This window comes from Pseudoliparis swirei, chromosome 18, assembly GCF_029220125.1.
Source record: "Pseudoliparis swirei isolate HS2019 ecotype Mariana Trench chromosome 18, NWPU_hadal_v1, whole genome shotgun sequence".
NCBI lineage: Eukaryota > Metazoa > Chordata > Actinopteri > Perciformes > Liparidae > Pseudoliparis > Pseudoliparis swirei.
The window spans coordinates 9,795,232-9,820,477 of record NC_079405.1 but is presented as its reverse complement, the minus strand read 5'-3'; the positions used below and the strand labels follow the sequence as shown (position 1 = coordinate 9,820,477).

Below are 25,246 nucleotides of genomic sequence, written 5' to 3'. Positions count from 1 at the left end.
CACATGGCTTAAAAAGGGACTGTGCGCATGCAACGGAGCTGCAGGGAGGCGTGATGAAATGTGTCTAATGATCAGATTAACAGCATGAAGCACAAGCCTCAACACAGCTAGACAAGTTGTCCATAATTTGCGTATAAAGACAAACAAAAAAGCCTATGAAATATATCAGGCATTTTCCTGAGGACATGCATCAACATTTATTTTTTCTATAACCAGCCAGAATTTTTTTTTAACCAATGAACAAAAATAAATAACCACAGAAGGAAAACTGAACTAAACGAAATTCAAATTTCATTTTATAACAGTCCGTTTTGCCTATTATTGTTCCTCGGGAGCCACCTAGTGATAGAAAACAGATCAATCACTACAGTAAAATATTTTATTAAAGAACTCGAATGCGGAACAGGTTTATCAACAGTGTCCTAAAATCTGTAACAATCCAACTCCAGTGGTATGCTGGCGACCCCTGCTGGCCACGTGCCGGTGGAGGAGCGTCATCAAATAAAAAGGGGGGGGGGGGGGAAACGACTGGACATCAGGGCAAAGTAGACAACTGAACAGAAAATGAACACTTAGTTTCACTAAAAGACAGTTTAATTCTAAAGTGACATATTTTATTTCAAGTAATGGCATTTTAGGACAGCACAATAAAATATTCATAATTACATAGAAACGGTAAAATATATAATATATACAGGCAAGAGAATACCATTTGTAAAACAAGGAAAAGGATAAGAAAGAGGAAAAAAACAAGTGGCACAAGATGCCTGCAGACAAACATCCACATAAAGTGATTTTATAGTCAATATCGCATCACAAGCAGATTCTGATGAACCAGCTGCACCCAGGTGCTCAGGGGCCACACCTTTGTGCAGCCGCTGTGTTCTGCACTGCTGCGCCCTCACATGCAGGCGCTGGGCGGAGGGACAAAGCGGCTCACTGGCTGACTTCTTCGTTGGTGAGGGTTGTGGGTTTCTTGGTGGAGTTCTCGACCACCCAGGGGTGGGACAGGACTCCCTGAATGGGCAGTCTGTGATTTGGGTTGTGCTTCAGCAGCCTAGCAACCAAGTCTTTGGCACCGGCTCCGATGTTGGACTGTGCGGGGTAAGTGTACTCCACCTGAATGACAAAGACAGGCAACCAGCACACAGATTAAAAACAGATAAACTGGATAGCAAGGAGTGCAAACTAAAGTGGGATGGAAAGGGTTCTGAAACCACGGCGCTAATAAATGCCAATTGTTAGTATCATGCCGTCCATGCCGTACCCTCGATATCTTGCGGTAGGTCTCCTCGTGACTTTTGGTTTCAAAGGGGGGTTTCCCAACCAGGAACTCGAAGCAAAGGACGCCGAGACTCCACAGATCCACCTTTTCATCGTGAGTTTTCCCCTCAATCATCTCTGGAGGCAAGTAGTCCAGCGTGCCACAGAGTGTGGATCTCCTGAACAGAGAACAGTGATGTAGAGGGGCAAAACGATTCGTTAAAAGAAACCGAAAAAAGTCATTCCTGACAGACGGTGCAGCCAAACAATTGAATCACAAATGTAACTCAAAACATTCTTATTCATAATTTAACGGTCACATAAAAGCTCTCCATCAAAGGTGGAAAACAAAAGATGACAAACATGTGTGTGCTGACCTGGAGGAGAGCGTGTGAACAGACCAGCCAAAGTCTGCAATCTTTAGCTCCCCGTTGCCCCCCAGCAACAGGTTCTCTGGTTTTATGTCCCTGTGGATCACGTTCTTGGTGTGGCAGTAGTTGAGTGCATCTGCCAGCTCCATGATGTACTAGTACAGCACAGAAAACATGGTGAGTAGTACATGAGTCACATTTGGTTTACGACAACATCCTCGTAATTCTTAAACGTTAAACTCTTGAAAAGACACTAGACATAAACAGGTTTATGAAATGTGTATAAACCTTATATGGACTTTAATAATGACTTGCATTGAATACAATTCGACATGCGTTGGAGCAGGTGATGTCAAAGTACACATTTTACAAAAGGGTCTTAAAGTGGGCACTTACTGTGGCACTTCTGGCCTCAGGAAAACACACACAGCGCTGCAGCTCACTGTACAGCTCACCCTTGGGTGCAAACTCCAGGATGAGATAGACACGCGATGAGTCATGGAAGTAACCGTAGAGACGCAGGATATTCGGGTGCCTGCAGGACAGAGCGACAGAGACGTGTTGTCAAAAGAGCAAAGTAAAAGACGAGAGAGAAGAACTACAGATCCAAAGTTTGTCTTGCCGGTGACTCAGAAGTCAGGTCGATAAAAACAGTCATGACACCTTTTGAGTTTGAACAATTATGACCAGTGTCAAATTGTCTTTTATTAGCACCACTAGTCAGAATTCATATTTGGTGCAATATAGCATAATTTGAATGACAGATTACCTGAGGTGAGACTGGATCTCCACTTCCCTCCTCAGCTGGTGCTCCACCCCAGCCTTCTCCAACTGCTTCTTGAAGAGCACCTTCAGGGCCAAGATGAACTTGCTTTGCCGCTCTCTGGCCAGGTAGACGTTGCCAAATTTACCCTTTCCCAAGGGACGGCCGATGTCAAAATTCTCCAGGCACCAATGCCTGCTGTGCGAGCAGAAACATGCAGAGTTACTGAGCAACACTTTGTCATCTATGTGACAATAACTCAAAAGTACAATTAATCAGACTTACTTTGAAGCAGAGGCAAGTGGCACACTCTTGGCAGGTTTGACTGTCAACAAAAAATATGTTAGCATCCCAAAAACAAATTTCCCCCAATTGATTCGTTTGTCCGACTTTGCATTATGCTTACTTTGTGGCTTCTCCGGGTTTGCCGGTTCCGATGGTGGTTTCGCCGGCTCCAGGTTTACCTTGGGGACATTCGTCTTTGGTTGGATTTGTTGAGGAACACGTTTGGGCTGCGGCACGCAGTTTCCATGCTGAGTGGCAGGGTTCACATTCTGATCAGAGGGGCGCGCAGCAGACTTGACCGCCACCGAGACATGAGATGCTGGCTTCTGGTGAGTCACAGGCCGCTGAACGCGCTGAGGTCCATTCGACACACCTAGAACTCGCTGGTGGGGAGTTGGTGTAACCACAGACATCTGTGGCGGCTGAGACACAGGAATCCGCTTTGGGCCATAGCCGGTTGACTGCAAGCAAAGAAAATCCCTAAACACTGAATTAAAGGATCTTTTCTGCATGTGGTCTTATATTAACTGGAACACCTTAACTAAAATTATGTTATAGCAACACTTTCAGCCATGTTTGGGATTCTGCCTGTGTGTGCATATCGACTCATAGCTGTGTGTCAGGTGTTTACATCTCGACTGTGCACAGACCGAGGCCACTTCAAAGCAAAGTCAAAACACATCAATATACAATGACAAAGGTCTGAAAGGTGAGCACACAATCTGTGACAACAATTTTATATTAATTAGTGTTATGGTGATATTGTGCATTACCTTCACATCATGAGTTTGAAGTTTCATGTCCTTCGACAGCTTTAGTCTGGCAGAAGGGTCCATAATCTGAGAAAGGGTCAATGTAAGAGTATAATTTAAACGTTGTCGGCACATTTTACCTGTATGTTCATTATGTACACATGACATCTATTGCACTTCTGTCCATCCGGGCAGAGGGATCCTCCTCTGTTGCTCTCCCTGAGGTTTCTTCCCCCCTTTCTTCCCGTCAAGGAGGTTTTCTGTACCGATGTGAGGTCCCGGGACAGAGGATGTCGTATGTGTACAGATTGAAAAGCCCTCTGAGGGGGATATGTAATGTTGGACAATAGAAACCAAATGCAATTAAACGTTGGCGTCATTGTCTCAACGTGAACATGGACATTGGCGTTATACCACACGCGTTGCGTGTAACGTATCACAGATGCTGCCGCCTCTACCGATACACCATTTATTAACGAAAACGTGAAATAATTGAAAACACAACAACAGTATAAACGGCTCAGTTTCAGCCGTCGCGAGACGAACGTAACATCGCGATATAAACGAGAACGTTAGGCTCAAGCTAACCGGCAGCTTTTTGGTAACCACAGCACCCAACACAACTCTACTGAAAACGTTACTTACCTTAAATGTCGTATTGCACAATGACCGGGAGAAACTGAGCGATACTTAATCCAGAATGTAGTTACACCCTGAGTAACGTTAGCTCTCGAGCAGGGACGCCACCGCTAGCTAGCAGGGACGTCGAGTCGACCACATCAATATTTAGCCTTACGCTACCGCAGTACTCCTCTTAAAAGCCAGCTCGGTGTCGTAAGAAAGTAAATGCTGATTCTTACAGATCAAACTAAACTATAACCATTCCCGGATTCAACTTCAAAACGTGGCTCGCTTGCACGCTTCTACCACACGGTGCTTTGCTTGTTTGACTTCAATTTCAAACGTCCCTCCGTTCAAAACCTTTAAATGCAGCACAGCCACCGATTGGCTGAGAGAATGCCCGGTGCTCGCTCACCATAGGCTGATTTTAAAGGATGTCGCGTGACGTCAGTGGGAGTCCTCCCAAACAGCAGAGGGCAGCAGCGGGCAAGTCAAACCAACTACACTCTTTAAAGAGCGTATTCACTCACGTGACCACAACAACCTTTGGCGGCCATGTTGGGGTCCCACCACGGCATTGTTTTGCTTGTTTGTATGCCGCTCTTCTTTAGAAATGACCATTATATCCTGAAGGAGACACGATTTCAGTTCAAAACGGTGTGCCTTGTGATTATGGTACTGTGCCTCACTGTTGGATGTGGGACTAATGATTCAGAATATGGGTTTATCAGCTCAACAAGACAGGCTATTACTTCAACTTGTCATGCATCTACTTCGGCTTCACTCGGCGTATGAGCGTTAGGACTGTTCTCATGTGTTTCTGTTGACACATCGGGTTGTGGGCACGTTTCCATTGACACACTCGTCAATAATCTCTTTTTGCTTTTTCGCCGAGCGAAAATCAATGTCTTTCACTTGCGCAAAAGGAACTGTGGATGGAAACTTGGGAGGAAGCCATGAACATGGCAACTCCGTCGGGCGATGTCTGCCTTTACTCTGTGATTCATTTCAAGGTAAAATAAAACACTGGCTCCATGGGAACAGCATCAGCACGGCCAGCCAAACAGTCACTGCTGGTCCTGAAGGAGCTGGAAGCGGCTTCATCAGACACTCGTCCTGGAGGCGGAGCTGTGCGACTACGGATCATATGAACCCAGACACGGGGCGCTTTATGTTCCGACATTTGTGGTATTTCCACAACAAGTATAACGCAGAAATAGTTGTTAATGTCCCATGGTCGACAGCTGAAATGAAAACTGTTTTACAGGAATGTGACCGGGCTATGTGCTGGTAACTAGCGAATTAACCACAAAGTGTTGAGCGAGTAAAATCAGGTAAAAAAGTGTTGCGAATATTCAATTCCAACCGCTGAAATCTTTCTTTGGTAATGCAGAAGGACATGAGGTTGCTGGGCTCTCGCATAATCAAACAGCGGACACGATAGCCAGGTCAACTTCTTCTGACATTTAATAAGTGGGACCCCAAGATGGCGCGATTGAGATTCTGACGTCACGTGAATACGCTCTATAGTAATACTCATCTTATCTACAGGTGAAACTCTGCACTTTACTCAGCACTTTACTTTATTTCCCCCTGTAGTTTACTATTAGTTTTTAGTCTTTAGTTTTGTGTTTTATATTTATTTTCATTGATGCTCTGATGTGATTTTTGAAATGTACCCACTGTGGGACGAATAAAGGAATATCATATCATATTTTCATGTGCAAGTATAACTTCTCAAGATGAATTTGGTAGCCTACCATTTGGCCAGCGTGTGGCAGCATAACTCTTGAATTAAAGTTAGATAGAAGAATGTGGTTTACTGGTGAATATCTGCTGATGGTGTTTCACTGGAACTGACACCATCAGCAGATATTCACCAGTAAACCGCATTCTTCCGTTACTTTGCTCCGTGGAAAAATATTTTCCGCCACGGAATAATTAACCAATTTTCGACCTTATACTTCTTGTGGAAATGCCACACACGTCGTAACATCTAGCGCCCCGGTGTGAATGACTTCCGCATTCAGCGTCACGAGAGCAGCAGCAGCCAATTAGATCCAACACCAGAATATGGTAACCAGGATGAGGGGGGGGGGGGGAGATAGATAGGTTCTCTGATATAGACACATGTACATACATAAATACATGGTGAACTAATCTTACATTAGGTTGTTCAGCTGTAGTAAGACGACATTGAAGGCCTAGGTAGAAAATGCACGGTCCGCCACTGTGTTTCAGTGTGTAGCCTCTGACAATATAAAGACGCACAGCACATATAGCTTCCCACCCTGAAGGTACCAATTCCTCTTGGAATGCAGTCATTCAACCTCCCAACAGCAGAATGCACTGACTAGACTCGAGTAAGCTTTCACACAGACCCTTTTGTGACTTGAAAACACTTAAATTAGATACATATTTACTCTATATGAGATATATGATAACTTATACAGAAGTCTAACAAAAAAGATTGTGGAAATATATATATTTGTTAAACATATTTTATTATAACATTCTGCAGTTGGTGAAACCGTTTCTTTTAACAGGCAGCCAGATAAAATGCACACATTGCAATTTCAAAATAAGCATGTGATATCACATTTCTCAATGTTCAACCCGAGTTGCAACTCACTACTTCTGTAAATACATATTCCTGTTACAGGAAGAAGAAAAAATCAATGTTTATAATGGAGACACTAAATCTTTCAGCATCATCACACTGCTATCTTTTATATAAAGAAAGACCTCAAAAACAATGCATCTATCAAACAAACATTTACAGATCGTCACATGTGTAGCAGCTTTTCATTGTTAGCATATATTGTTTTATAAGAGCAAATAAAAGTCTATGCAAAGGTCTCAGTTCTCACGCTGTTATAACAGAGGAACATTAGTATTAATACAACTGTTTGACTTGAGCAACATATCCAAGTAGTGAAACTGAAAATGTCACAAAACATTTGTACCGTTGTGTTTAGTCCCCGCACATCTTTCTTAGTTAAATATAAGTTATACAAACACAGCATTTGAGAAGGTCTTCTACGTTACTTCAAAAACATAAATATGGCAGACATTATGATCCCTTCATTTCAGTTAACTAACATGATTACATTATACAGTCTATGTTGCCTTGTGCAGTTTGTCTTTTCATTACTGAGGTTCCACATGAAAACCTTGTTGGAGATGGCTCTGTTGCACACATAAACCGGTGACGGTGAAACATTTCATTGACATATCACTGTCAACCAAACCGTTTACTCACATACACTCAAAACCTCTTTCATGTACCCTTGACAAGTATTGCACGTGACTCCTGGCTCACAAGGCATTGTTTTCTGCCCGTGTGTCTCGACAGGAAACTTCTGAGGTAAAAGGGGTACCTCACAAAGAGGTACGCGTCTGCTTTGGCACCTCCCGTGTTTTCAGCTCATCCAAGTGCCTCGGATACCTCTTAGCTTTATGTTTTTAAACCCACAGATAACAGTGGTGTTTAAACTTGTCCCAGAGTGTCTTATCACTGCGGTCCTGCCAGGCAGCATCCCCTAAAGACGCTCCACCGGATCCTTTCATGTTGTCGTCTGCTGTTAAAAAATATATTTATCTAATGTAGATAGTAAAAGTATATGAAATGGATGGATTGTACCCTAAAAACTCCAGAGCACCGACGTAGCACCAGAGCATCATAAAGGGAGGCTATGTGCCCGTGTCATTTCTCAGTGACCGCAGCAGCCATAGGGACTCGCATGGTCGCGCGTGCTGTGGCTGCCAGCTCCTCGATCTCTGCATTCAGTCGCCCGATTACCCACTCCATGGCTTCACGGCCCTGATGAAGAACCAACAAATCAATGAAAAGTTAGTCCACGACGAGGACGGGGAAATGAAGACGATTACATCAAGCTGAAGAGTTGGAAAGACAAGAATGACCTGTTGCCATGAAAATACATTTGAGGAAAGATTATCTGAAAGCATGCTCCTTATTCCCTTCATTTGTATTTAAATACTCAATAATTATATTAGTTATTAAAATGGCTTTTTGCCTGACTGTTCTCCAAGTTTTGTGTTCTTTTGAAAGATTGATTGTTTTATATGTTTCGGGCTTGGATAAATCTGAAAGGGATTATAAATTACTCTTTGCCTTAACAGTTTACTTAATTTATGTCCACATTAAAGGGAAATGTGTAGACATGGTTTAACCCAACTGAAAAAAGGTTGGGAAATACTTCAAATAAAAAGGACAGTTTTGTTATTCTATTAGTAGTTAAACAAATAGTCCACATCATAAAGTGCAGGACCCAAACAATATTCCATTTAGATGTGTACTTTAACATTAGTCAATTTGGTAACTACGTGTGTTTCGGGTTCTCAGGTTACCTTTCCAGCGTTAGCAGACATGGAGCTGGCCAATACTCCCTCCAAGTAACTGCTCAGGCTGACTCCTTTCACAGAGATGATCGCCTCCTGGGTCAATATTGTTCTACAGGTCGGAGAGGTTAAAAGAAAGTCATGAATGCTTCAGAAATTCACGATTCATCAAAATCCTTGCTATGTAAAAAAAAAAAAAAAAAACCTACTTCTCTTGGTCCTCAGGGTGTGGTTTGTATGTTAACTTTTCATCCACAGACACCAGGTTTGTGAAAGTGATCTGCAGAGGAATAATATCACAACAGTCAAATGCGTGTGAAGATAATTGTCTTGTGCACTATGACAGCGAGAGTTTCACAACAGCATAAACTTAAATTGTTGAAAAATGGACAGACCGTCAATCAAGCCGTCAACCTGTGGAACAACCAAGAGACGCAATTCGCTACACGTGTTCAGACTAACGGGAGGCACCAAAGGCGGATCTAGATTGGTGTTTTTGGTTCAGACATCTTAAAAAGACCACAACCATTTGATTAAGCAGCACTTAACACACTGATGGTGTAATCTCAACGCTCACCCGAGGGTGCCAGCAGAGGAGGACGTTGCGTCATAAGTACTCACATTTGAAGACTGAAGTTCGAAAATCTTCTCTTTGGGATCCACAACCGAGTGCTCCTGAACGTACGTGTATGTTCGTGCGTTGCCAATGATCTGAGGGAAAAGATAGAAACACACTTAAAGAAAATAAAAGTTCAGGCTGTTTTCTTGCAGATGTTACTTGATCAACGTGTCGACTTTTTGAAAATGGTGCCTCTAGTTACGTATTAATTTATTTTCCCACTGAGCATCCGGCACTGTATTCATCCACAAATCACCCGTCGTCTTTTCAGCTTAATCTTAATGACAATGCCCTTTAAAAGAAAATTCAAAATTCACTAATAGTGACTTCATCAGTGGAAACACATGAGTGCCAGCAGTCTGAAATGGTCCTGCTCACGCTTAACCACCCCTTGAATTGAACAAATTAATTAATTAATTCTCCTGTGACTTTAATCTAAAATGTCATTATTATTATATCCGTTTCATTTTGTGTGTGTAATTCACATTCAGAAACTGCAGGCAGACCTCTGGCTACAAGCGGCATCTTTTAGGTGCAGTTTCCCCTAAAAATATTTAAAAATAAAGACTCACTTTGCTATGAATCTGATGTGCCACTCTACTTCTATAAGAGGATCTATTCAACTGGCTTGAGCCGCAATGAAATGTGGAGTTTTTGATCAAAAGACAGATTATTTTCGTAGTGTATTTGAACATTTATGGTCATATTTGTCAAGTTAATTCAAACTTTTCATCACCTATATGTTGGTCGACAGTACAAAGGTAAACCGATGTCAAAGGAAGACGTCTTTGTGATGCATCCGGTATCCACACACACACTGTGGCTCAGGGGAGATTTGTTTTGAGACAATCTGATTATGGGTTGCGTTAATATGCAATCCATCACTGGGACAGGCGGTGTCATAGACTGCCCTTGGAATTAAAAGGAGCTATTCATAGATGTTGTCTGAGACAACAACCCCATCCTAGAAAAAGGTCAAGGCTAAACAACAGCAGCTGATCATCCAGTGTTTACAGAGGCTACAACTTTATGTGATCTTCTCCAGCTTCATCATTAGAGAATTCAAAATGTCTACGGACACTGTGGGAAGTTCAAACGGAATGTTGCAGAAATCCAGAGGCATCCGTCACTGCCTTTGATTCTAGTAGTGACCTCTAGTTTTAGCCAGTGAGACCGAGATGGAAAGTTACATCACATGGCGTCAAGGGTTTCACCTTAGCTATGAAAGAAGTGACACTACCGTGTCCTGTACAACACAAGTTTGGCACTTAGCCACAAACTCGCCGCTTGCCTCCATTCAGCAAAGCAGGTCTGCTGCTGACCCTGGACAGAAATAGCCTGGCGGGTTAATGTCATGCTCACAGGGTGGAAAGCATTAACCTGCACAATCTCTGTTACGTAACACACTTGGGCTATTACACCCGAGCACATACTTGCAAGTCAGGTCATGTGTTTTTTCCATTCAGAGTCCCGTGTGTAAATTTTCCCTGTAAGCAAAGCAGCTCCCTTACGAGGCTGCAGCAGCAACACATTTGACAACGACGCTCGACCGCAGGCCGGTTTTGAAAACTCACAGTTTTCACGATGGATGGAAGACCCCACTCTGTGCCGAGCAGTCTGTGGCTGTGGAGGCGTCCCTGTTTGTCGATGCTTCTGTCCAAAACATCCACTCCGATCACACTGGGGTTCATCGGGTTGGGATATTTCTGCATAGCAGCCTTGGTCACTGTCTCCCAAGGATGGCTGTTAAAGGAAAAGCCAACAAATACTATTGAAGCCTTGCAATAACAAACTGCAAACGCACACACACCGACTAAATGATGATCTGATAGTGAGTTATATTCTCATCAACATGTCTTTAGGATTAAAAAGGGAAAACTAAAATTGCTTTTCAACTGAATTTACTTTTGATATTTTCATGATAAAACTCAATATCTTACATTCTCAGTTTAAAGAACAATTGCTTATGTGCAGTCGTGGAAGGTAACTATTTAACTATGGTCACTACACAAGTACAATAATGAAGTACATTTCACTTCGGTCTCGTTATTTTACAAATTTACAGTACATTGAGGTATCTTTTCCACTACATTTCAGAGGGAAATATTATAGGCTAGTTTTTGCTCCTTTACATTTAACATACACAATTAAATTATTTTTAAAATCATGCATTGGTACAGATTAAACTATATGTGACAGTTCAAATTTGACCAACTACTGCAGTAAAATGATAATTACACAATAAAGTGTCAGTGATAATAATCCATTAATAAAAGCATAGCACTTACAGGGGCCATTTGCATGCACTTATTAGTTCTTTCTTGGATACTTGTACATTCAGCTAATAATACCTAGATAGGCTATACATTTATTTAGGTGTCATTTTTAATGCAAAGTTCAATATCTTTCAGGGATCTGAAGACTTTACTCACTGCTTATGCAACATTATTCTCAAATGAATCACCTGCAGAAGGCTCAACTTGATGTGTTGAAACGATGTCAATGTATCAATATCTTTTTTTTCACTTTAATTCCGCAATTACTTCCCACGCCTAATTATGTTCAATGAAAGTGAACGAGCTGAAACTTTTTTTTAATTGTTTTTTAAATAAATAGCACTGTCAAGAAAAGATGACTCTCACGATCTAACGTGGGGGTGGATGGTTACCCCTGAGAAGCATCACGCAACGACGTAACCCAGTGACGCAATCAGGCAAAAAATATATAAATGTAGGGGAAAGGTCGCGCGCTTAGGGGCCGGGGTCCTGACCGTCAGATGACGCAATTTGACAGCTTCCCCACCCCTCATGTAATTTATTCACCATAGATGCGGTTCTACGTTCATTTTGTAAATGTTACGTACAATTGGCGAGTGTGTGTGTGCATTCCTGTTTAAAACAATGTTTCGTTTATAGAAAACTGCAATTACATGGGGGGAGCATGTCGTAATGTAAATTACGTCCCCATTCCTATCTTCGACAAAAAGCATTCAAGCCAATAACACTCACTTTATAATAATCAGCTTTTTTAATTAGAGTGTTATGTGCGTTAACCGGATTAAACACGAAGCCAGTTGACGTGAACTGCCTGACCATAAACCTTTGACCATCTCTGAAACACATCGCCAGAATACACTTTTTAAAGAAGCTATTGAGCTACTTACTTGAAAATGTGCTCTGATGTCCAGATCTTCATTGTTTCACGTTAACCGTCTGACAGATGCAGGGGATGCCGGGGTCGTGGCGTGGGTAAACCGGTTGGACTGACTGAAATCAGTGCAACACTTTCGAAAGCATCTGCAAGTCTCCGCCCACTGTACTGTCACGTGGTCTGTAGCTATGCACTTGCCCCATTCAACATGCCGCATGAGTCCAGTCACACGGGGGACAGCTGAATGCAAATTATGTGTTATGTGTACAACAATGGCGACAGCACAGCAAACCACGTGGTTATGGCTCCCCTTCACCTCCAGCATGCACGATATTTAAGAGTAACCGGTGTAACCTGCAGTATTGAAAGACAGTTAAACCAGCCCTCAAGGGTTGTTTTCGGTACGCCTATGGGCAAAAGCGTTTAAGAACTGACTTCAAAATAAGAGCAAACTTCCGGTGCACGTGATAGTCTGGTAATACGCCTTTAAATACAGAACCAGTAATGCATTAAACTAAATGAACGAGTCATGAATTTTGTGAACGATGAATGCCAACAAAATAGGAAGCAACCTCATGATGAATTTCAAAATAAAAGCTCTCGAAAATAACATTCATGAGCAAATATGGCTCTAATTTGGGATTAGATTTAAAAGGAAATGGTGAATATTTCACTTCACAATAATGGTACACTACCTCAATATGTCAATCAGATACAATAAAGACATTCTGATGTTGAATTACAAAATATAATACCTTCAAAATCTGCTTCATGAGTTTACAGATCACTCCATGAGACAGTGTATGTCTAATTTCAGATTATATTTAAAACAGAAATGGTCTATAGTTAGAAAGTAATTTCACTTCTGATTTATAGGAGACCACCTCAAGATGTCCCTCAGAGACAATTAAGATATTCTGATGTATAATTTGTTTAATAAAAGCCCATCAAAATCTCCTTCATGCACTGAGTTTGAATCAATTCATGAACCAATTTATGTCTAGCACTCCCTAACCTGTTGAAAAGAAGATGTAATACACAACACCGTGCCATCAGTGTCTGATATCATATAAACATTGAACAAAAAGTTTTTTAGAAATCCTTGTTTAATAGATTTCTTCTGTTGTAACAATGCTTCTTGGCAATACATTTTGTACCGTTAGAAAGGCTGTTTATTTCTCATAAACGGTGTCCTCTCATCAACTAAACATAACATGTGTGGGATCAGCTTGGAAGTGCTGTTCGTGCCTGAGTGACCAACACAACCACGTTGGCTGACTTGCATGAGGTATGACCAGGTTGGTAACCAGCATGAGGAGGAGGTGCCAGGCTGTTGTGGCTGTTCATGGTTCTTCTATACGCTCAGGCTCCAAACTGTTTGTTAAATTAATAAATTGCCAATATGTCTTATTTCTTCCTTAATACTGATAAACTGTAATCATCCAATCAACTAAACAACTAAACAATACCAGTCAAGAACCAATAGCAACAGCATAAGCTGTTTGGCATTGAAGATTTGACAAATTTTGAATAACCGCACAAACACGGAGCAAAAACAAAAAATTATGGCTGTCTTGCTTGTGTCTTTTTAAGTGGATGCTGGCTTGGCTGCAGTATTATGGGCATATCGGCCATTTAACCTTGGATGTTACACAATTCAGCTCAGGGAAGGTACAACATGCTCTGCAACCTTCAATGAATGAAAGACAAGATCAACACATAAGGTCAAACCGTGACGCTCGATTAAGGACATATTCTAGGCAATGCTTTAGTTTGCCACTGTTTAACAGGTTATTTGGTTGGACTCTTTTCAGCTCTTAACACCTGCACAAAGAGAGTGTTGTTTCTATAACATACATTTCGGAAATACACCCCGATGACTTTCAAACTCCAGGACGGGTCAGGACGTGAATCTTGAGATTATTGGCTGCATAGCAAAAGCAGAAAAACAAATTGATGCATGTGTGTTTTTGTGAGGTACTTAATTTATTTGTGTACTTCTTCAGGACATTTAAAAGACTTGGGATCTGTGAAAAGTGGCTGCAAATGATTCATTTTATGGGATGACTTGGTCATAAAGGTATAGAGGGCGGTCTGTTGAGTGATTGCTTGTTCCCAATTATGCTGTTAACTAGGGCACCAACAAGTAGTTTATTTAATCTAATAAATTATGGGTATCCATTATATTTGATATACCATTATTATGCTGCTTCTCAGGATCAAATATGTTGGTCACATTAATTCGATCTATGCATAAATAAATAAAGGCTTCTTTGAAATAATGAGCTTCTCATTGCCTCCTTGTGACTTTAAACAGATTGGCCTATATAAAGTAATCCTGCTTTAGTCATTTTAACCCATATTGACTTGTGGGTTACATGCAGTGTTATCTTCTTCTATCCACATGAGGCGAGGGGACTTTAGTGCATGTAGTGCGGACATCTCCACGTCATGTGTGCTTATCTCAAAGTGCAGACACGCTGGCCAAGTTATGTGTAATCTCTATGTCCCAGACTCGTAACAGTTGGCGGAAACTGTGTGACGGCCTTGACTGCTGACGCTGTCACTGTGCGGTCAGAGTCGTGTCCATCACTGCAGCCAAGTTTGGTTCTCCAATTTCAGTTAAAATGATAAAACTAAATGAAAAGGAAAAGTATTTCTGTGTTTTTTTAGTCATGTAATGAATGTACCCTTAATAAGAAATCTTCAATATTTTGTGTTGCTGTTTTTATTACCATGATAACCTATAAACACTCAACATTTACTTATCAGATAAAAAATATTGGCCAAACATTTTTTCATTAATTTCTCCATTCTTATGACTGTGGATTATATAGAGCTCGCATAACAAACATTTGTCCATACTGTACATACAAACACTTTCATGATTTTCAAATGTTACTATAAAAGATAGAACTTTTCAAAAAAACATCTATATATATATATATATGAAAGACAATAAGCACTTTTCATTTAAAAATGTCAAATTTGTTCTCAAGGCGAGGCCATCTAAATTAACCTTAAACATAAGTTTAAACTACAAAATAAAAGTTCCTTTTCAGACCAGCCATATGTTTTATACATCTTTCCAACAAAGTGTCAAACTTACACCCCACACTGCATGACCTACTCAGCCACAGCCTCTTTGCTGGTTTCAGTAACTGTTTCCAGTTTAACTTCAACTCGAGGCTGAACATTTGTTGTCGCCGCTGATGAGGGACCCTCCTCTTCTTCATCCTCTGCTTCCGAATCGAGACCAGCGGTGGCGTCCTGGTACTGCTGGTACTCCGACACCAGGTCGTGGAGGTTGCTCTCCGCCTCAGAGAACTCCATTTCATCCATCCCTTCTCCTGTATACCAGTGGAGGAAAGCCTTCCGTCTGAACATCAGGGAGAACTGCTCGCCCACACGGCGGAATATCTCCTGAATGGCCGTGTTGTTGCCGATGAAGGTGGAGGCCATTTTGAGGCCTCGAGGTGGGATGTCACACACGGCGACCTTGAAGTTATGGGGGATCCAGTCCACAAAGTAGAGGCTGTTTTTCTGATGGATTGCAAGCATCTGCTCATCCACCTCTTTGGTGGACATCCGTCCACGGAAGATGCCGGCCACGGTGAGGTAGCGCCCCCTCCTCGGGTCGCACGCCGTCATCATGTTTCGGGCATCGAACATCTGCTGGGTGAGCTCGGGCACCGTGAGGGCTCTGTACTGCTGGCTGCCGCGAGCCGTCAGAGGGGCAAAGCCTGATATGAAGAAGTGGAGACGAGGGAAAGGCACCATGTTGACAGCCAGCTTCCTCAGGTCCGCGTTGAGCTGTCCAGGGAATCTCAGAGAGGTCGTGACCCCGCTCATGGTCATGCAGACCAAGTGGTTGAGGTCCCCGTATGTCGGCGTGCTCAGTTTCAGCGTGCGGAAGCAGATGTCGTAGAGGGCCTCGTTGTCGATGCAGAAGGTCTCGTCCGTGTTCTCCAGGAGTTGGTGGATCGACAGTGTGGCGTTGTAGGGCTCCACCACCGTGTCGGAGACTTTAGGGGAGGGCATGATGCTGAAGCTGTTCATGATGCGGTCAGGGTACTCCTCTCGGATCTTGTTGATGATGAGGGTTCCCATGCCGGAGCCGGTGCCACCTCCCAGTGAGTGAACCAGCTGAAAGCCCTGCAGGCAATCACAGCTTTCACTCTCTCTCCTCACTCTGTCAATCACCTGCTCCACCAGCTCCGCTCCCTCCGTGTAGTGGCCCTTCGCCCAGTTATTCCCAGCTCCTGAGTTCCCTGTAACACCAAAATGAATACAATAATCTCTCTTGCCAATTGAATTAGTGGAGGGAAAACATACAACATACTTTGCAGTTATGAAGATGTAAACAAACTAGAACGGGCACTCGGTAGAGCGCATACCTTCGCCGCAGCCACTTTTTTGTTACCTTTTCATGACCTTGACCTTGACCTTTGATCCGATCGATCCCAAAATCTAATGAAATGGTCCACGGATAATAACCAATCATCCCACTAAATTTCATGCGATTCGGTTTAATACTTTTTGAGTTATGCGAATAACACGCACACAAATAAATACATACACAGCGATCAAAACATAACCTTCCGCATTCTCAGAATGCGAAGGTAATAAAAAGACAAAGTACAAATTGCGCCACTTCTCTTTAGATTGAATACTGCATTGCATGTAGATGTTGACAAATATATGTTTTTACTTTTTTGGGGATACATACTCCAATTTAGGAGTATGAGGTTTTTATATTCAGTTGCCATGTTCTTTTATGGGTTGAAATGATCCTCCCCTCTCTCTGATGTATGAAACATTCTCAATACCATTGAATAATGAACTAGATGGTTGAAAATGCCAGTTGGGAGACATTTCTATCCAAAGCACCAGATATGGCTGAATGAAATCTTTCCTTCTCCACATAATAGTAAAAATTGCCTTTTTATATCCAAATAACAGCAAGACAGTCGTACAAGTATTCCCTATAACTGTTTCCAATATTTGTCTCACCATGGATGAAGTTGTCTGGCCTAAAAAGGGCTCCGATGCGGCTTCCTCTCACACTGTCCATCGTACCGGGCTCCAGGTCCACCAGCAGGGCCCTGGGGACATATTTACCACCTGCAAACAGAATGGAAGTTTTTGACTAATGTAGTCAGAATGGGCATCCTGAGCATTCATATGTCCTCACATTGTGTCAAAGTTGGAGAACAGTTTTATTGAAAAGCACAATTTGTAGGTGATTGGTAAACAACTGTGTTTGTGGAATAAACTGAATATTGGTATTAAATAGACATTATAGCCTGTATAGAGTAATCACCTTGTGCCTCGTTGAAGTAGACGTTGACCCTCTCCAGTTGGAGGTTGCTGTCTCCCTCATAGAGGCCTGTTGCATTGATCCCATGTTCTTCACTGATCACTTCCCAAAACTAGCAAGAGAACGCCAAAGAGGGAGATAATCATGTCAACCGATTTGAAGTGTTTAGTGAGAGACACGTTAGTTTACACCTTTCATCGCATGGACTTTATATTGTTGTAAATGCATCTTGTTATTAGTCTGTGGCATGATCTTGTTCTAATCAGATTAAGAATCTCTGCTACACACGCTAAAATTATGAAGAAAATATAAACTGCTGGATTCTCAGACACATTCTCCAGTGTCAAACGGCACAATGTGTCTGTCCCTTTAGCTGTGACGATGATACTTTTTTTCAAAAAGGTCCCACCCATTCAGCCTCGCTTTTTGGCCTTATCTTTTCCCTGAATGCACCAGGGTACACACACCCACAACTGTTGATGGCACCATGCAAAGAAACAGGGCTTGTCCAAATGAGCTTCATAATTGAAAAAAATATTGTTACCGTTTACATGTTACCTTGTATTCTTAATCTGGTCAGAGCAACATCATAAAAGAATTTAAATATATTTTAAAATATATTTATTAAATGTAATCGCTCACATTTAAACATTTACAATTTGTTTTGTGAGAAAGGAAATACAATTTTCTTACAAACGGTGACTTCTATCATCTTCATAATAACTTTAACAGTGGAATGTTATTATATTACCTTTGAGCCGATCTGGTTGCCACATTGTCCAATTTGCAAATGTACAATTTCACGCATGATGATCGGGCTTCAGTACACAGAGCAGCTGAGGTGTCAGATAGGCTTCAGCTCTCCAATCAGTCTTTTATATGCCACCCGAAATGATGTCATCAGTGATGTCAGGGAGTCACCCCTCTCAATAGTATACGAGAGGCCCCTAATACACGATGAACACTCTTAGCAGAATGATAATAAACAAAGATTATTTCTTCATGTGGGAGGGTTTGCCATACTTTTATACTCAATATAAGAAGTTTATGAAAGCCCTGTGTTCCAACATGCCACCTTATGTTTTGTTGTATATTTGTATATGTGTCAGTTTGATTGTATACTGAATTATTGTATGTAAATTACAAAATAAATGACTGACAATTAAGTTTTTTAATTGCATTGATAAGAAATTATAAATAATGGAAAAGGCATCTGGTAATAATTCCTAGATTAAAGCTGTGCAAACATGGTGAGATAACTTTTTAACATTTCTGTTGTTGATACATCATAAATGAATGGAGTATCAACCTTTGCAGAGGAAAACAGTTGGTGCAGTGATGCACAATAACCGAAAACCTTTTTATTTTTGTGATATTGAACTAAATCTGTGAGCTTAACCAGCGAACAAGAGCAGGAAGGAAGTGAAGAGAGTTCAGTGAATGGAAGTATAGTTTGTTTCTCTGGCCAATGTCAGATAAAACCATTATGATTAACTACATTAATGATCATAACGTGTACACGCACACACGCATGCCCACACACACACGCACACAAACACATGCACAAGCAAAAACACAACAATTCGGCTCTTATGTCTGAAAGGAGGAAATGGTCATGCATTTGATACATGAAGATTGTAGTATGACACTGTGCTGCCTTTTCACAGCATAACTTTGATATTGCACACCTATTCTCCTTCCAGATGTTAATTAAACAAAGTTTTCCATATTCACTAAATCTGCGGAGTAAAATATTTTTGTAAAAGTGGGCAGCAGTTGGGAGATGTGAGATGCTACCATCTAGTGGACGATTACCGTCACAGCATGATAGGAGCAGCTATCGTTTTTTAGATTGGCAAATTGATTTAATTTGTAAATGTAAGCGTTTTCTTCAGACTCGATCACACTTTTTCACTTTTTAATCTTTTAGATCTTACATGGGAATAAAGCAGCTGATTGTCAATGTAATGCTTCAGCATGTGCTCTTAAATTGTTATATTTTAATTAAATCAAATATAGGAATATAAATGAGCCACAAATAAGACAATTAAGCCCAATTTTTAAACGGCAATGTTGTCTTTTATAATTACAGATGAGCGTTCCTCAAAAAATATATTTTTGACATTTTACATTATCCTGCTAACGTTTGCATGGATTTGATTCCACAAACTGAATAAATAGATATTTATTGTTTAATAGGACCCTGACAACTCTCAATATTATAATTTTAGTCAGAATTGTTTATTGAGTTTGAATTGCTGTATGGCTCTTAATAAAAAACTAAAAGAAAGAAATATATATTTTTCATATTATATTAATTTAAAATGTCTAATGTTCATTTATGATTCTTGACTTTGTCAGTACTTGTTTTTTAATGGTAATTATGCACTTAAACACCAAAGCAAATTATTTACAAAGACCTACTTGGCAAAAACGTGTTTCTGATTCACACAGAAAGGTCACATAATTAATAAATGCCTGTCATTTGTTGAAGACGTTTATTTACACGATACCAAACGTTATAGGAAGCGTGTGCACAAAGGTTCAGTGTTATCACAGGTATACCATGATACTATTTGGATGTTTACCAGATAGTGGGGCTTAAGAAAGAAAAAAATGTGCTCCGAGTTTATAGAGTTGAATGGTAGAAACTACACAGGACAAGATTGCCTTTATTAACTTGCTGCTATAATAATATTTTAGTAATTACTTATTGTACTCCTTCAGTTGTCGGTTGGGATTAATGTTATGTTAATGGTTATAAATGCAGGGATGCACATCGCATGCAGCCCCATCAGTATGGGTGAATGGAATATGTGTTAAAGCAACAGGTAGAAACGCAGTATACAAGTCATTTGACCATTTAGGAAGCCACAGCATTATATTCATTGATGACCTTTGTGTGTTTTGCCCTGAGCTTCTCTCCCTTTCCTTTTGACGTAATTGTGGAAGGTGATGTTTTGTGTGCGTGTGTGTGCTGCATGGTCTGTGTGTGGGAGTTTTTATATGCAGTGTTTGCAAGTGAGATGATACAGTGAGCTTCAATGAGTTTGAGCTAATACCAACTTGTGTTAAATGTTGAAAGTTGGAAACAAAATATATTGTAAAGAATTTAAAACCAGAGTAAAATACAAGTGTTTTTTAATCATAACACTAGTCACAGAGATAGCTTAATTTCGCTTTTAAATTACTTGAAATAATAAATATGACAATTGAAATGCCGTTTGTTTAGCTTATCCTTAACTTTTTCACCAATCATATGTATTTAAATTCTAGTAGTGCTCCTGAAAGTATATGATGGCATTTACTACTGTTTACATGCATTCGAATAACTGGCTTAGTCGGACTGAAATCGAATTATCCGTTTCATGTAAACACCTTTGTTCGACTATGTGCGGTCCGACTACGATCCGTTTAACACCCCTGGACAACTCGATCCGATCCGGTTGATAATTCGACTATCGCGGCATGTAACGGTGAATTGGATTAGGAACTGGACTTTGCGTCTTTGCGCATGCTTGAGATCCCGCCGCCCTCCTCCCTCCCTCCCTCCCATGTCGTGACCCGGAAGTCGAAAGAGACGATAAGTTATCACTGCCGGGAGCCTGGCCGGCAGAAAACAAACAAACAACGCGATGGAGAACACAAGAGCCACCACACATTTCTGGACCGAAGAGCAGACAGAATTTATGCTTCATGTATTGAAGGAGTTGAACATACTAAAGTTCATGGATGGGAGGAAGACCCGAAATGGTGAACTGTTTAAAAAGGTGGCACTGAAGATGGTAGAGGCTGGCTTTCCCAGGACCCCTGAACAGATCAGGATTCGATGGAAGAACGTGAAGAAGGCGTTCTTCCAGGCCAAACGGGACAGTGGAGCAAGTGGCCGTGGTCGCACTACGTGCCCGCTCTATGATGTCCTAGATGACCTTCTTGGGAGCCGGCCTCTGCCCCTAGGAGAGCACAACGGCGTAGATTCGGGTGTTCGGTTGCCAACTACCATGGGTAAGTTAATTTCAGTTCTATCACACTAAAACAAGTGGTAGATACCAGATGCTAGCTGATGCTGTTTGTGAGATGTGTTGGCAGTGCTAAATATGTGTTGAAACATGTGTACCTTCCCATAACTTGCGAGGAATTAAATCGACGATGAAAACAATGTACAATCATAAAACGTAAAGCTAACCTGGGTCCCACTTGATAACCGTAACTTTCGAAGCTAACATGGGTGCCACTTGCAAGCTAGCCCTTTGTCTTTGAGAAACGTGTAGACCTTCCCACTAACTTGCAAGGAATTCAATTTAGGATGAAGGCTAGTTACAAACGTAAGTGTACATTACATAAAGTGTACTTTCTACATTTGTTTTTGCACTATATCTGAGTTTTTATGTTTCTTTGATGTCTATTTTTATGTGCATGTAATTTCTTTGTGCACGTAATTACGCACGCAATTACGCACGTACTTGCTGTAAAGCACTTTGAGCTGCATTCTTTTGCATGAAAGGTGCTATATAAATAACGTTTTATTATTATTTGTGCTGTACCATCTTATAGATACTACAATGGACCCGGAAGAGACGCTGCTCGGAGGCTCACCTTTATCCTCCTCGCCTCGGTCAACTCCTCCACCTTCAAGTACTCCACTGCGGCCTACAATTACAGATGATCTACCTAGTAAGTTCTGCAATATTATAACTGCATCAACATATGGGCATCACAAAGAATCTTCATGCGATGCATCCACTCATCCTGTGTAGTCTAACAAACAGCAGATGTCAAGATGGTTACTACCACATGCCTAATCGGTAGGGATACAACTGACTTTATACCTGCCATTTCTTAAAGGAACAAGGACCCAGCAATCAAGGCGAATGAGAGACTTCGATGTGCTCGTGAACCAGATGCAAATCATGACTCGAGAATGGAAGGAGGACATGGCAAGAAGTGAGGCCCGGGAGGAGCGGTTGATCGCCAGCATCCTCCGCACTGACAGTATGGTTGAGAAGCTGATGCAGAGAATGGATAACATTCAACCTCAACCAAACACATTCTCACCACCACCACCTGAACCTCAACCAAACACATACTTTCTTTACTTCTCTTAATATTTCTTATAAATAAAACACTAAACTAAAACTTCTGTGAGTTTCTTTATTTGTGGAATGAAACACACATGAACTGTACAAGAATTGTATTTACAAACATATAAAAAAACTGGCAATTATGTAATGAATACCAAGACATCTAAAGGTATGGTCTGCGCAGGGGGAAGTTTGCACTCAGGTAATCTGTGAGGGCGGCTCTGATCCTCTGTCCATTTGTATCGTCTGCGTGATTGTTGGCACGGCCACCTGGCTGTGGCAGGTTCGATGCAAGTGGAGCCGCTTCCACTGACCAGTTGGGATTCACAACTTCCTTCTCATTCTCACAGAAATTGTGCAACGCACAACAGGTAGCAATCACTTTAGGGGTGAATGAAAAGTGGAAGTCGCTGCGCTTCATCAAAACTCTCCAGCGTGACTTCAGTCTCCCAAACGCAATCTCCACCGTGGTCCTTGCAGAGCTTAAGTAGACATTGAAGGACTCTTGCTCAGGGGTGATGTTAGGGGAATGGGTGTAGCCTTTCATGATCCAGTCCATGAGAGGATACGCTGGATCTCCCAACAGGAAGTGGCCGATTGAGACGCCATTGATTTCTCTTGGTTCCTGGGAGGAGAAACAAAATGGTTACCAGTGTTGGACTTGTTTACTAAATGGCCCATCATAAAGAAAACATAATAAACATAATAAAGCCTCTATAAAACATACTACTTTAAGCTTGTAACATACCTAGAAATCTCAATAGCTCCACTAGTTCCTGCATGAATAACTTTCAGTAGCTTAAGTCATTTTTATCCATACATTAATATGTCTTGAGAGTACAGTTGGACTTACTTTTGGTAACAGGTGTGCCTGGCTGAACAACGTCGATTGCTTCAGCACGTTAGCGTCATGAGCACACCCAGGCATCTTACAGCTGATGCTCCAGAAGCTTAAAGAGAACAATTTGTCAGGTTTTAATGGCACACACAACACACTGGAACACACACGTGAATATATGTAGGCGACACAGGACACACACACAAACACGCACACGCAGGCCTGAGGTCGCGGTGAATTGAACATATCAGTTAGTAAGCATTCACGTTGCACAGTGCAACAACTAAATGTATTTGGCCCAAACTTACCGATACATGTCGTCCACTACGCCTTGGAGGACATACGAGGGCCATCCTTTGCGATTCACGAAGTCTTTGGAGCCATCACTTGGAGGTAAAACAGGAATGTGGGTTCCATCGATGCACCCGATGATTTGGGGGATGTTGAACTTCTGTTCGAATCTTTGGGCTATTCCGATGGCTTCTTCTGTCGTGGGCACCTTGATTAAGTGTCCCAAGGCCGACGTAACCATTCCATTACAGAACTGGTGCACCATCTTCTTCACCGTCGATCTGTGGACGCCGAAATGGTTGGCAACAACTCTGTATTCGGCACAACTGGCCAACTTGTAGAGCACAATGGCGACCCTCATTTCGAGCGGTATCGGTGCACGAACAGTCACCTCCGCGGGCTTCATGACTTCTTCCATAATTCCACACAACTTGTGGAAAGATCTTCGAGTCATACGAAAGTTCGCTTTCCAGTCCTCGTCATCAAATAAGGTCAACACATTTCTCTCCCAGAAGACTTTATTTCTGCTTTTCATCCAGACTGCTCGCCGAGACCTTTGCGGTACAATGGCAAAGTGCAACAACATATTGGTTGTCAGAATTAAATTCTCCATGTACCTTCGGCGACGGCGTCTTCTCTCCGTTATCAAATCAGCCAATAGCGCCATTTGCATTCGCTGTACTCCTATTAACATCATGCAAGAATAGTAGAGGGATGTAGCTTCGCCTTGCTCTCTGTTCGCCATCTTTCTCGAAATGTTGATGTTGTTGTTGGTAGTGGTGAAGAGGTCAAGCGGAAATGGCTGTATCACGAGTTGTAATGAAAACAGCGCCACCTATCGTATCGGATATGACATGCTTTCGCCCAATGATTCGAATTACTCACTGCCATGTATATTGGGATAATAGCAGATCCCCCAAAAGACAGCATAGTCCGACTAAAGCAAGATTCGAATTATACCATCATGTAAACACACTGCATGTCTTTTTGGTGTATAGGTTGATTACCACATTGCTTCAAAGAGGGCGCCTCTCCCCTTCTGTACCTCTGCTTCATGACGCTGCAGGCAATCATGTGATCCGACCCTGCTTCGTTCCAGATGCGTCAAGTGGCAGTAAGGACGAAACAGGAAGTACTTTCATCTTAACTTCAAACTAAAAGCACACCTTTTCCTTTGCCTTGAGAAATGGTAAGAGTAACGTTATTTTGATTGTTTGTGAATTTTCATTCATTTTTGCATTGAAGTACAAATGTTATTGATTGATCTACGTTACATTAAAAGTGACAAAGACGAAGAAAAAAATCCAATAATATTATTTTGTATCTTACACTACAGCTCTATTACCAAATGCATACAGTGCTACTGAGGAGAAAGCAACTCACAAAACCTGAGTCGTATGAGTTTTATTATAATGAAGATTTGTGAGCATTGTAATGTTGACAGTAAAGTGCTAATCTTTTATCTATTTACACTTAATTATTGTATTGAATTGTTATTCAAACATTGTAATTCAACTTGCCTGGTATTTC

General features: G+C 41.5%; 5 protein-coding genes across 7 annotated transcripts; 1 reads left to right on the top strand and 4 right to left on the bottom strand.

Moving 5' to 3' along the window:
• Positions 1 to 365: 365 nt before the first annotated feature.
• Positions 366 to 4,361, bottom strand: aurka (aurora kinase A). Of its 3 annotated transcripts, none has more exons than XM_056436463.1 (9): positions 4,080 to 4,361; positions 3,456 to 3,521; positions 2,804 to 3,143; positions 2,683 to 2,722; positions 2,404 to 2,595; positions 2,031 to 2,169; positions 1,641 to 1,789; positions 1,268 to 1,442; positions 366 to 1,119 (listed from the first exon to the last, which is right to left on the bottom strand). In XM_056436463.1, exons 2-9 carry the CDS (start codon positions 3,516 to 3,518, stop codon positions 937 to 939), a joined length of 1,281 nt encoding a protein of 426 aa, XP_056292438.1. In that variant the 5' UTR covers positions 3,519 to 3,521; positions 4,080 to 4,361; the 3' UTR covers positions 366 to 936. The 3 variants fall into 3 exon arrangements, with proteins under 3 accessions (XP_056292438.1, XP_056292439.1, XP_056292440.1); XM_056436464.1 differs by having other exon boundaries at positions 2,404 to 2,592; XM_056436465.1 differs by having other exon boundaries at positions 2,804 to 2,975.
• A 2,177-nt stretch (positions 4,362 to 6,538) lies between these two features.
• LOC130207779 (PRELI domain containing protein 3B-like) lies at positions 6,539 to 12,469 on the bottom strand. Its single transcript, XM_056436472.1, has 6 exons — positions 12,200 to 12,469; positions 10,611 to 10,779; positions 9,039 to 9,128; positions 8,627 to 8,697; positions 8,427 to 8,529; positions 6,539 to 7,878 (listed from the first exon to the last, which is right to left on the bottom strand). Exons 1-6 carry the CDS (start codon positions 12,229 to 12,231, stop codon positions 7,762 to 7,764), a joined length of 582 nt encoding a protein of 193 aa, XP_056292447.1. The 5' UTR covers positions 12,232 to 12,469; the 3' UTR covers positions 6,539 to 7,761.
• A 2,427-nt stretch (positions 12,470 to 14,896) lies between these two features.
• LOC130207771 (tubulin beta chain-like) lies at positions 14,897 to 18,365 on the bottom strand. The gene is made up of 4 exons (XM_056436460.1): positions 18,258 to 18,365; positions 17,510 to 17,618; positions 17,200 to 17,310; positions 14,897 to 16,457 (listed from the first exon to the last, which is right to left on the bottom strand). The coding sequence occupies exons 1-4, from the start codon at positions 18,312 to 18,314 to the stop codon at positions 15,313 to 15,315; spliced, it is 1,422 nt and encodes a 473-aa protein (XP_056292435.1). The 5' UTR covers positions 18,315 to 18,365; the 3' UTR covers positions 14,897 to 15,312.
• A 2,759-nt stretch (positions 18,366 to 21,124) lies between these two features.
• LOC130207776 (uncharacterized) lies at positions 21,125 to 22,646 on the top strand. Its single transcript, XM_056436470.1, has 3 exons — positions 21,125 to 21,511; positions 22,061 to 22,180; positions 22,352 to 22,646. Exons 1-3 carry the CDS (start codon positions 21,142 to 21,144, stop codon positions 22,609 to 22,611), a joined length of 750 nt encoding a protein of 249 aa, XP_056292445.1. The 5' UTR covers positions 21,125 to 21,141; the 3' UTR covers positions 22,612 to 22,646.
• LOC130207772 (uncharacterized) lies at positions 22,644 to 24,732 on the bottom strand. Its single transcript, XM_056436461.1, has 3 exons — positions 23,734 to 24,732; positions 23,441 to 23,537; positions 22,644 to 23,212 (listed from the first exon to the last, which is right to left on the bottom strand). The coding sequence occupies exons 1-3, from the start codon at positions 24,459 to 24,461 to the stop codon at positions 22,751 to 22,753; spliced, it is 1,287 nt and encodes a 428-aa protein (XP_056292436.1). The 5' UTR covers positions 24,462 to 24,732; the 3' UTR covers positions 22,644 to 22,750.
• Positions 24,733 to 25,246: the final 514 nt, after the last annotated feature.